The sequence below is a fragment of the Perna viridis genome, chromosome 5 (genome assembly GCF_037379345.1).
Source record: "Perna viridis isolate PV_CMFRI_1.1 ecotype Kerala chromosome 5, ASM3737934v1, whole genome shotgun sequence".
NCBI classification, from domain to species: Eukaryota; Metazoa; Mollusca; class Bivalvia; order Mytilida; family Mytilidae; genus Perna; species Perna viridis.
Window position 1 is genome coordinate 33,378,076 of NC_142449.1, and position 13,863 is coordinate 33,391,938.

Genomic DNA, 13,863 nt, shown 5'->3' on the forward strand with positions numbered 1-13,863 from the left:
ACCAGACAGATAAGATGATTTCAATATACATGTACATGTACCATCCACTCATTGAGTGGGGGTATAAGTTTATATTCCTAAAATGCACTATGCACTATTTCAGTTTTAAGTACAGTATACATGTACCTACCACACGAACAACAGACAAAACATTTGGTGTGATACAGGTTACTCATGGCTTGGCATGCCTCACTAGATCCTGTCACTCGCTCACCACACTTGAAACACTGACCTGCAACACAAAAAGAAAAAAATCAATTGTTTACATATACATATAGATATAATATACATGCAGGATCGGAATTTTTTTTTTGTTCAATTTAGAATCATACCAGTCTGCATGTATGACTCTATAATGAAACTCTGTATAAAACACCATCCTTAGTAAACTGGGCAAGGCAATTTATTTGATCAAAACATCCATCCCCTAGGACTGAGTCTTCAGGGTAGATCAGTGTTCTACTCTCATTTTATATCAAACAGGGCAAGTGAAATTTTGGTGAGGGATAATTCTTTGATCGTGTTCCAATTTCCCTTTGGCAAGTGAAAAACTTGAATTGTCAAAAGATTTCTAAAGTTTGGGAAGCAGATACTGATTTGGTCATACATGTATATGTACATCCTTCCATTGTAAATATAATGCACACTGGTGTAGGTCTACTCAGTACAAGTAGATTTACTTTTTAAGACAATGATTATGGATAATTGGGTCAAAATAGCAATTGAAACTTCAGCTTAATTGTTTATACTCAGTTGTGTAATGCAATGATTACCTTTACACTATAACTCAAGTATTATACTTTTATCATGAAAATTTAAAATGGACAATAATTCCCATTAAATTATATCCAGGTTCCCCTAACATGTACATGTACATAGTACCTCTAAATAACAAACCAACATTTATAAATTACATATATACATGTAAATGTACAATACAAAAGACAAGCTAAAACAAAATTGCTATCTTTCTGGTTATCTCATGAAACCATTAAAGCCTTGGCGAATTTTACTACAATGCACTTTCTTTAAGTACACTAGATCGCTGATATGAATTTGATAAATTAGCCATTTTCATTATAGCATATAAATGAGAGAAAAATATTTGACAAGATATGATGTTTGTATTAATGGTTGGAATATAATAGCTGATATGTATAAAATTTTGCACCACTGAAATTTCAATCCATAAGGTAAACAATGTAAATGTTTATACAATTACATGTAATGACCTACATGTAGTAACATCCATGTACATTGTAAATGTATATTTGGTAATATCATCTCCCTCATCATTTTCCAAAAATTTTCCTTCAACTAAATGCAAATATAAGCATATATATATATACATAATGTAAAATGTATGGTAAAAATTCCAAAAGTGTTTAATTAAGCTAGTATTTAAATGTACATCTTTGTTGAAAACTTGGCGAAGCTGTACCAAACAACAAATAATGTTTTTTTTAAGACAAATTTTTCAAAATGAAAGCTGGCCCAAGACTATCTGGCTACTAAGTCATTTATATATTCTATTATAAATTACTGTCATACAGGTTCCAATCACATTAAATTACTGCCGCAAACTCTACATCCCATTGTTCAGAAAATTGATTTGTTCAAAGTATATGTACATGTAGCATTAAACTATATATTTGACAATTGTAAAATTTAGTTCAAAGTATTACAGTAGTTTCTATTTCAGAGACATTTTTCTTTTCGCTCTGACAACCCTCTCTCTATCTATCGATGTTAACATCATAAATAACCCCCTTATCAAGTGTTGACCGATAGGGTTAAAATTCTTCACATTTATGTGGAACAAAAATGTACAAATCAGGTTAAAATTCCTCACAATTCATTTTTTAAACTGCTTTGGTGAACTAACTGAATGTGTTTGTGAACCTTACTAGCCTATCATTATCAAGGGAGGGGTGTCTGCATTGATAATTGAAAAATATTATTGAGCTGTTTTGTTAAGCATGAAATCTTTAAATACTATAATTAAGGTCACAGTAGAAAGTTTAATTCTATGCCGAGCGGTAGAACCCTCCAGCAATACATTAAGTATTAAAAAAAGTCAAGTGTTGACTGCATTTTGTAAAAGCAGTTAACCTAAAATATGTTAATCTCCCATCAGCATAACATAAATTAAACTTTTCATAATGATACTGCAAAATTGTGAAATCAAACAAGAAAAAAATCTGGTATGCTCATGACATGTCGGTCTAGTATTTTTGAAGAACAAGTCAAACTTAAAGCATATACTCTTTGGTACATGTATATTAACAAGTAGAAGTTAAACATGTTTAGAATACAATTTTTCAAAGGTTAAAAATCCCGGTCTATTTTCATTCTATTTACAGTGAAACCTGTGTAAACAGAACTCTGTGATGGTTGAACTTAAAATGGGTTTAGGCACATTATGATTTACCAAGTACACTGATATAAATGCAGTTTTAAAAATGTCTGGTTTAGACAGGTTTTGTAGTTATTCAAGGTCTGGTTAAGACAGGTTTTTGGGTTGTTCTGGGTCTGGTTTATACAGGTCTTTGGGTTATTCAGGGTCTGGTTTAGACATGTTTTTGGGTTGATCTGGGTCTGGTTTAGGTAGGTTTTTGAGTTTTTAAGGGTCTGGTTTAGATGATTATTCAGGATCTGCAATTAAAGCTGGTTTCACTCAGTGACTGTACTTGTTCATACTGTACAAGTACTTCAAAACTTAACAAAAGACTTAATTATCTTTCTCTCGTAGCTTGACATCAAACTCCAACAATGACATCAGAAACTATAGCTAATGTTAGCCTAGGGTCAGGTCTGACAAAATCTTTTTAAAACCACAAACATATGACCTAATCACTGGTCATGATTACCATTAGTCATATTACTATGAAGTCTTTTAACTCTGTGACGAAACAGGTATGCTCAAATTTGTCCCTTTAATAATGACACATACTTTCTTGTTACATATCAATACCTTAAATGCACCTACAAACGATTTGAAATACTACAAAAATGTTCACGCTATCATAAGATCATTTAAAATTGAGTTAAAAGGCCACAATCAAATTTTAAAGGAAATTCCAATGGTCTTAATCACTTTTATTTACTTTAAATCTCCAGGTAGTAAAGTAAAGTCAAATAGCATTTTTTTTCTTCAGAATATAAATGTACATTTAGTATATTTCCGTCGGTCTCAACTTTTTTTGATGTTACATATTTAATTCACTTCCACCCTATCGGTTGATAGCTTCATTTTGTGCTTTATTACATTTTTCACAACTGTGAGTGAAAGTTTATCATTACATCTTTATAAACAATTTTGTAATTGATAACTCCTACAGGAAAACACACATTTGAAAGGTCTGTGGGAATTTTCAACTCAGTTCTCTGTATAGTTCCACATGCTACCATCGATAATGGCATGTACACATGTTAGTGGGAGTAGACAATTTTTTTTTTTTTGACAGAGGAATGAGATTACTTGAAATCAATCAAGTTGAAAAAAGTCTTTGTACCAAAAAAATATTTACATAAATGTATACAACATGAAGACTTGCATACAATATATATATAAATTACAGGGAAACCTAAAAAAAACCCCAAAAAATGCAATTCCTTTAATACAGCTTAATCATCGGTGAAAATTAATTCATACAAACTATTGTACATAGAGTACATGTACTCAGAATCAACTTGTACTTAGGCCCAAAAAATAACATGTCTGTTTCAGATACAGATACAGTGGAACTAAACACAGATGTATGTTTACAATGAGACCTGTATAAACCAGACACCTAGCTAATACATAGCTAAAACACACTTCCTCTATAGTCCGAATGAATCAATTTTATTATCTTTAATCCTGTGTAAACAAACCACCTCTCTCAACTGAACAAAGTTTTTCAGCCACAATAACCTTTGTTTTTTATGGGCTTCAGTGTATTCGAGAATTCACTCAGATGCATACAAACAAATTTGATGTACAAATGTACATTGGTACATGCACACTTAGCCCTGAATACAAGGAATCCACATATCAGTTTTCATGCAACAGTACAGTACATTGTACACATATTTAACTGACAGTTTGCATGCAACAGTACAGTGTTTTGGGCACATATTTAACTGATTATGTACAAATACACATTAATGTACAATTAACCTGTAACCCCACACTGACATTCAGCCACCATAACCTAATTAATGTGCACTGTAATACAGGTGTAAAGACATTGTATAGACATCAGATGAACTCAGACACAAATATATCTTCAGGACTTGAAGAAATCTGAACATTTGGGCATTTGTATTGTTCTTAAACAAATACAAAATGTAACTGATGGTTGTAAATGCATTTAAAGCAGATAAATTTTCTGCCATTGTTTGGTCTTCATAATGATATGCAAAGAAGACATACATGTAATACTATGTACCTACACTTTGTATACTTTTTAGCTATTGAACACATTATACATGTACATGACATTACATTTTTTTAAGTAAACATGTATCAAACAGAGATTCCATACAAGGTCAGATACATGTAATGCATCATTCCTTTGTAGAACTACTAATTTATCATAATAGCATTTTTAACAAGACAAATAGATATCAAAATACAAAACAGTCAACACCCAATAAATGCTTCCTTGTATATGTAAATATTGATTATCAATCAAAATAAAGTAGGATGTTTTTTTCTATGTTTTGTAAAATATAAAAACACAGACTGCAAAGAGTTTTCATACATGTATAGTACAAACATGCCAAATTTCAATTCCAATTATTGGAAAAAAATACATGTATATGTTAACCTACACTGTATATGTATGTTAACACTTAACCAAGGTCAAATGTGTCATTTGCTAAATGACTTGTAAAATGGAAAATTTAATGTGCAATGTCTGGTAAAAATTGTTTATTAACTGTTCCATTCTGTTAATGTGGTTGAAAAGATCCTAATTAAAACTGCAATATATTAAATGCACACCTGCCTGAAAAGGGGAAACCAGTTTTACATCCAAATTTCATCCACATCCCCAAGGAGAAATATGCCTAAAAATTCCAAAATCTGTTGAAATTCTTAATAACATGTATGACATAGTCTCAAAATTTGTAAAGATTAAAATAGAGAAAGAATTTGTAACATGAATACTGTGTAAAGTCCTCTCTCAAGAGTGTACATGTACATGTATTCTCATGGACTTCAATACAATTGAAACTGTAATCAAAGATTTCAATAAGAAAATATTTCCTAAATACTGTATAAAAATCCTTGCCATCATGTTCACATGTACATGTACATTACACTCAAAGTGTACATGTAAAAATACATTTATACAGATATATTTCCCAACAACACAATTTTCATGCTTTTTTTCTGAATAGCTTTGGCTCCAGGCCCTTTTACCAAAACATTGGGAAACGAAATGTAAACTCTCAAAAAATTTTCCTTTAACACTTATTTTGGCATTGACTAAATTGTAGGAGGCTACCATGGTTACCTGTACTGATAACTGTGTGACATGAACATGAACATGAAAGAAGGAACTCAATCAGTCAATGTACAACAACAAATTAACATACACTATGTATGCACAGAATATACATGTGTATATGTACACAAAATATACATTTTATACTGTATTTTATACATTTTTAATGTATGACATTCACTTCTTTTGCAGAAAGATGAACTTTGTGTAGCTTCTACTTCATGAACAATTTTTACATGTAATTTAAAAAAAAAGGATGAAAAGATGACATATATAAAATGTACATGCACACCTACATGCAGTTCCTTGCAAGTTCATGCCTACAAAAATGTACATACATGTATAACATACATGTTTAAGTATTAGACAGAAATGTTTTAATTATGGAATTGTATTTCAGAACAAGCCGACCACACTTTACAAGGCTTTTCATCTAAAGGCAACTACACCAGCAAGTTTATTACAAGACACTCAAAGTAAGTGGTTACAGTTGTAAACTTCATATACTGTATATGTACATGCAAGTTTATTGAGCAATTGAAACATGCATGTTCAAATGCAAGAATTATAACATCAAAAATCTAATAATACAGGGTTCTCAATAAGTTTAAAAGTAGGTGGAGGAAAAATAAAAGTAGGTGGCACCCCATTGAGGACCTTAGGCCCGAACCAAGAGACAAAGGCGCGAGGGGGGAGAGACCGAGAGGGGGTACCCTCCAGAAAAATTTGAGCAGATTTTGATTACTTATTTTTGAGTCAAAGATTCCCATTTTTTGGAGCTCATTTTGCTCAAATTTGAAAATTTATGTTATTTTTTTTTTGAGTGAAGCAAAAGAGTTCGGCCTGATCACACCTAAAAGATAAGGTAAAGTCTTCGAAAGATGTTGATATTTGTTTATACACACCATCTATTGCCTTTTTATTAAAATAAGATGATATTTTTCTGTACTTGCACTGCAACATGCTTTGGTCAATGATGGCCTGAAATGATGAATTGATTCTGAAGCTTGTGATATGGGATCAGTACTGCATTTGAAAAAAAGTAACATGTCCATTACAAAAGTGCCTAATTAACCATGATTAAAGTTGAAAAAATTAATTATCAAGGAAACTAGTCTGCATTACAATAAACACCATGATCGAAGGTTTCCGACGCAATTTTAAATGTATGAAACGTGAAATAACCAAACATTTTTTTTCATTTAACTTTTAGCAACAAAATAGCCGACGCCAATGTCAAAGTAGACGGCGAAATCGCCAGTCGATGCCACTTATCAAGAACCCTGTAAAATAATATTTTTCTTATTTACATGTACAATTTGCATGTACATGAACCAGTAACCTTTGCATGTGCTGTTTGTATGTTTGTATGTCTTAACTTCTTTTTGAAGAGGTGTAAATCTATGACATACAGGAAACCACAAAAGAATATTTGCATATAAATAGGCCATACACCATTCATAGTTTTAAAGGGACTACACGTAAGTTACTAATTTAACCACAAACTGTTTTTTTTGGGGTAATTTTTGTGGTTATACATTTGTACAAATATGATGTCACAGTCACACTGCTATCAATCATACTAAAACTGAAAATAACAAATCACAATGCTCATTATTTTAAATTTTTTCAGAAGTAAAATGTGTACATATATGTATACTCATGTACGTACATATATTGTACAAACATAATACATGTACATGCTGCCCACAAAATTAAACTTCTGACTTTCTAGTGATTTTTTATACCTTAACTTACATGTACATGATAGGCCATACAAAATATACAGTACAATGTATGTCTATTTAAGGTTACCCAACCAACTCTATTTTCCCCAAAACCCTAAGTCATTTTAACAGCAAACTAAAAATAAAACAATAAAAATTGTTAAATTCTGTTTAAAAATGAAAGCAAAATTCAACTAAGTCATTTTGGCATTTGAGTTAACCAGGCGTTTTTCTGTTCTTCAAGGCATATCAACCACCTAGTCATAAAAAAAGTTAACATGGCACAGGCCATGTCCACCAGCGCTGAAATTAAGTACATATTGAGGCATATCAACCACCCAGTAATGAACAAAAAGTTAAAGGGAAAGACCACCTTTGCATTAAATTGGGCTCTTATGATAAATCATGTCTATATAAACAAAAATAAATAACCTTTAATGCAAACTGCGCTTTATAAAATGCTCAAGGCTATGCAAAGTTCGAAATCCTTGAAATATAAGAATAGAGCCATCTAGCAGAACTCTCCTATCTGAAGGAAGATCATAGCCAGATTTTATTGATTTTTACCGATAGCTTCTGATTGGCTCGTGACGTCACTAAGTCGGTTTGGTACTGATACAAGTACTGCAAATAATATATAAACAAATAATATTCCGTAAATATTTCTACGATCATGTTTATCTAATCACCAAAGCACGATGACTTACGATTGCACGAATAATAAAAGAGAAATGTTCTAAAAGTTTTTTTTAACCAGCAACACGAACATTCTTCGGAAGTAGCCATAAGATTTTCCTTACAAATACTAGCCATATGGTTGCAAATCCTGTTGTTCGTCAATGATGTCTGACATTTGCTTATACATGTTGTGCCTCAATCTCTTCTTCTATTTATTTTGGGTTGAAATTATAGGGGAAAAGTCCCAAATTTGTGTCTTCTTCAGATATCATAATCAATTACCTATTTACTTTCACTTTACAAACCGACTTCGTGATGTCACAGTTCAACTGGTCATGGTGGCGCCCATAGGCGCGGGAAATTCAAATTTTCTAATTATAAATCTCAATTTATTAATTAAGAAAAGGAAATTAATTTGTTTCAATTTAATTTTTATGAATATTTAACAGATTACTTTCGATATTTATGACGTCCACAACAACATGGACTTTCCCTTTAACATGGCACAGACCACGTCCACCAGGGCCTGAATTCAGTAAATGTTGTTTTTTATGGACAGCATGTCAGTTATTACATTGGTTCCTAATAATATTTAAATAAAAATGAAGGTATAAGAACGGTACCACTGGGAAATGGACTGCAAAATTTTACTAGACTCGCAATTGGTTGAAGTAAAGGCTAAACCTGTGCAAAAAAAAAAAAAAATAAAATGAAAATATAGAATAAAACAAAAATGTCAACCAATCAACCCTTTTTGGTTTAAAATGTAACCATAAACAGACAAATCATTTTTTATGGCCTTACTGCAAAATCCAAGAAATTATACTGGCCTGAACACATTTTCAATGACCAAGGACATGAAGATTTGTATTCAATGTAGAGGGCATACAGTATGTGTACAGTACATTTTCACATGTACAAATGTACATGTAAAGCTAAGGTCACTGCAGAAATGAAGATAACAATCGAAGGTAGGCATATGTTACAAACACCTACATGTAACACAAGTATATGTACATGTACCAACAATAAATTGATAACAAATTATAAATGCATACTGTACATTTACATGTAAAAATGTACATGTACAATGTACATTTTGTACAAATGTACAATGTAGGTCTGACATACAAAAAAAAAATGCTGGAGCTTCTGAAATTTTGCTGGACCTAAATTTACATTCTTGTACTATCATAATTTTTGACAAAAAAGACATAGATAGGTAACAACAAATTTCTCAAATTAAAATGTACACTGTAATTAAAGAAATGAAATGTATAATCAGTGATTTTTCTGGCGCTCCTAATTTTAGTCATTGATGAAAGACTTTTCAGAATGACGAAATTAATCAAGTCTCATTTCGTTACCTGAAAACTTTGAAAGTACAAAAAACATAAAGAGCTGTAAGCCCAACATTAATTCTGGTGAAAATTTTATTACCCTAAGCTAATTACAACTCTCAACAGGTGTCAACATTATAATAATCCAGGTCAATTTTTCAAAAATTGATTCACACAGGAAAGAATATGTACATGTTCATTTGAATTTGTTTTAAAAAAAAATAATTCACCCAAAACATGAAAACACATATACATATCTGGTCATGCTAACAAATCACAATAAATTGAATTACATGTACATGTATCCATTTCAATGAAAATGCCAAATAGTAAAGATTTTATTATAAATTGACAAAATATTATTTGGATTTTCTTCCAGTTTCCTATTCTACCATGTTTGCTTCATGATCACTTACATGTACATTTTTTTGTACATTGTACAAAAATGTATGTACAAATACAGTGTATACAAGAGGCCCTGATTTCCAGTGAAAAAGTAAACATACATTGTACATGTATCAAAAACAAAATATACACTGTATGGCGATCAATCATACAGCATTATTGATGATGTTGCCATTCTTAAGAATTGTGAATATTCTGAACTGTACATGTAGATGTTATATTACTGCATGTACAAATATACAAAATGTACATACATGTATACACTACATTTCATATGCGACCAAAATTTTATCAGTCATTAATAATTTTTAATGTGCAAAGGTTGGGTTACTGCAGAAATGCAGAAAAAAAACCTGAAGGTTTCAAATTCTCATATGAACATCTAATACATGCACATGTATATACCATTCGTGTCACGAATAAGTACATTGTATCTACTGACACTGACTTTTAAAGAAATCAACACTACTACAGAGGCTAATTTCAATGCAAAGGGAGGTTAAATAATTTCATCATATTACTGAAACATTATGTGATAAAATGCAATACATTTTTGTATGCCATATGTTCACAAATTACATGTATTGTACACGCAATTTGTGAGATAAGAGACTAAAGATGTTACTCCAACATGTTTAATGTTACATACAAATGTTTGAACAATTTGATGATGACATGCATCGAAGTCTTCCCTCCTTCCTACATGTACATCTACATTGAGTGTACATTTATAATGTATGAATATACATGTACATGTACATATATGTGTACAAATCTATATGTATTTCAGTGCCTGAAATAGCCACTCGCCCACTCGCCAGTGGCGATTAAAACCTTATCTGGGCGATTGAAAAGTGCTAAAAGTAGATGAAAAGCTGGCCCAAAAAAAACTGTCTGGGCGATTGATAAAAAATCGTCAAAAAATAATTACTGCGGTTATTTTTCCAGTTGTTGGTATTTAGTCCTTTCGCATGGCATACCCGAACGTCTGATAAAACAGCCACGCTGATTGGTTTAAGAATAGAATTTAAACCAATGGGAACTCAGTTGATATAATTAATCAGAATACTTCGGATTTTATCGTAGCAATCTGGGTTCATCTTAACCGCTAACTTAATGCGGCAATGTCGAAGTAGTAAAACACTGAGCATGGACAAATCGTGGTCTTTTTTAAAGAGAGCATCGACAGCCGATGAAAAGAAACAGTCAAAATATGCAAAGTAAGAACCCAACATATTATGATTACATTTTTCAGAGTTGTAGCTTGTACTGATGAGGGGGAGGACAGCACATCGAGGGAGATGGAAGGAAGGGAGGGGGAGGGATAGAGATGGACAGGAGAGAGAGAAAGAAAAGGGGATAGAGAAAAGAGAAAAAGGGAGAGAGAGGAGAAGAGAACACCCTGCACATTTTTCAATTAACCTGTATCTTTTGTGAAATTTATTTATATTTGAGGAATAAAAAATATTAATTGTAACTTGTTTCTTTCTTAGTTCAATCAAAGGTTTTTTTAATGATTGTACTACAAGTTAGGATTATTCAGGTCTTATATCTCTGGTATCTATGCAATTTCCTTATTGGTCATCTCTGCTTTCACGTAAGTAGCCAACCATGTTCGAGTAATTGCATTTATTCTCTACTCATTGCTTGGCAAAAAAATTGGGCAAGTCATAATCATTTTGGGCCAGTGACTTCAAATTTTTACTAGCCCAAAAAAATTTTTTCGCTTATTTCAGGCACTGTATTTAAAGGCAAACATTTGGATCAAAGGTTCCAAGACCTGGGGAACTACATGTACAAATGTACAGTACAGTGTACATGTTCATGTTCATGTACAATTTTATTATCATAAAAAGGAATTATTGATTTTGTGGTACAACATTTTCATGTACACATGTACAACTAAAGTCACAGACCATAAATGTATACATGTACAGTGTATGTTGTAGATACAAATGTACATTATTCAATTACAATGCACTTCTTACTTTTGATGAGTTGACCTCAATTGTTTTCCTTAATAATCTCAACTGGTCCCTGACCATATCTTCTTGATTGAACTTGAACCCTTGTACTCACAGAATAGTACCATCATCATCATCAAAGATGCAGCAGTCTCTAAAGACTATCTCTTCCTACTTAGTGAAAGCGAACATGCACATGCATAAAGCTTCTTAATATGCAAAACTAAAGCTATTATTCTACATTGTAGATACACATGTAAAATGTACACGTGTACATTGATTAAAAAAAAACAAACAAACTTACCAAAATATTCTCCCTGAGGAGTCTTTTCTAACTCATCTTCTAATTGTTGTGTCATTGCAGCAATTTTTTTCTCTGCTTCGCTTGGACCTTTAGTAGAAGTTGTCACACTGTAGGGCAGCTGTGCCTGAGGACGAACTGCAGCTGAGGGAGGAGTCCGACCTTGTGATTGGGACATTACTCCTGGAACTAACACCTTTTGTTGAGAAGATTGTTGATATCGTGGATTTCTTGGGGGAATTACTGGGACTGGTTCAGTTTTATGAGGACCATGATATGGAGGTGGTGGATTTTTTGGCACAGGGGATTCCAATGAATTTTTTCTTGATGTGGAAATTTGCATACTGTCTTGTAATTGTTGTGTCAATGTCGCTAGTGTCTTTTCAGCATCCATATGATTTGGCTGAATACCATTCTGCTGAATTGGAACTCTTGCTGGAACTGCAGGAGGAGGAGTGTATGTTTGAGATTGTCCAAGATGATGGTCATTGGGCATTGTTGAAAGATTAGCCATACTTCCAGATGTAGATTGGTACATAATATCACTATTATTAGATATGGATACTCCTTGAATATGTGGGGGTGCATGTTCATTAAATCGACTGTCATTCACTATTGAAACACTTCGATGCGCAACCTGTGGTGGAACTCCGTGATACATTGGATGGCCATAAGAGTGATCTTGTGATAACACAACACTTGTTCTAGGACTTGGATATTTGTCATACATTACACCAGACATACCTGCTAAACTTGTCCTTGGACTTGAATGTTTACTTTCCAATGAATTGCCACTAATGCTAGAACGTGGACTAGCTAAACTTGAACGAGGGCTACCAAACTTTTGCTGATCATATGGAGGTGGCGGAGGATTAATTAAGCTAGTCCGTGGACTGGAATTTTTTGAATCACCACCACTATTGTAGTTCAAGCTTGAATTATAATCGGTACCCTGTTTCACAAGTTTGTAATTAATATTATGATGAGTGTTTGCCACTATATGAGGACTGTTAGAGACAGTCATGTTTTGTGAATAATGTTGGCTTAACATGTATTCATGACTAGGAGCTGGATAAGCTTGACGTGATATGTAAACACTTCGATTTACTTCATGTGCTTGTGGTATGTGTTGTCCTTGGTCACCCTGGCATTCAATATGACCCCCTGGTTTTGGGGGCAACTTACTCTGTTGTGATAGACTCTCAAATTTGTGATATCGTTCAACGTTTGCATTGTGAGGAGACATTATCTGTCTCATCTTCTGCCGAACAGTCTCCTGTTCCAAAGATGGCAAGTTAGCCATGATGACTCGATTGATTTTTGATTGTTTTGATACGGTCCTCACGTTGGAATGTTCTCACGCCGTTCTTATTTCATTGTCCATGAATGTAAATATTTAAATAGATCAACACAAAATTACCAAAATATTACAGAAAATTCATAAAAATCCATACAATACACTGGTCCGACTGACAACTTGCTGAACTCACACAAATATCACTATCCAAAGGCAATACACAAAACTTGTGTTTTCTTTGTAGGAAACAATGGCGGCATCGCGCATTAATCTAAGAATTCAATTGGAATTCCTTGTTTATGCACATTTCAAATCAATGAATGCATACAAATCAGATGAGAAGTTGAGATTCATAACCTTATGGTGGAAATACATATACGAAATTAGAAAACTGATCAATAAAATTATAACATTCCAATGGAACTACCTCTCGACTTAACGCGGAAGTGAGCGGATATTACCGTTATTTTTTATTTAACGTCGAATTCTATAATTAGCATTGACAGGTGTTTCCTGTGAACTTTGAAAGGTGCTTTCAGCGACGTCCGCGTTATATTTTATGAACTCCTTCTGGTTCGCGTTGTAAATTTTGCTGTTTTGCATTGTTTAGCACAAGTAAAAAAGGAAAAAAATTCGAGAAAAAGCTTTTGGAAAGC

At 32.8% G+C, this 13,863-nt stretch overlaps 1 protein-coding gene across 4 annotated transcripts in view; it reads right to left on the reverse strand.

Moving 5' to 3' along the window:
• The window catches only part of LOC148617159 (uncharacterized), a 31,423-nt gene extending 17,944 nt beyond the window's left edge, over window positions 1-13,479 (reverse strand). For all 4 annotated transcript variants that reach the window (XM_088584536.1, XM_088584535.1, XM_088584533.1 and 1 more), the window contains exons 1-2: window positions 11,914-13,479; window positions 131-232 (exon numbers count right to left, since the gene is read on the reverse strand). In XM_088584536.1, the coding sequence (XP_088440662.1) occupies window positions 131-232; window positions 11,914-13,213 (1,402 nt within the window). In that variant the 5' untranslated portion in view covers window positions 13,214-13,479. The remainder of the gene's footprint in view (window positions 1-130; window positions 233-11,913) is intronic.
• Between the last annotated feature and the right edge of the window lie 384 nt (window positions 13,480-13,863).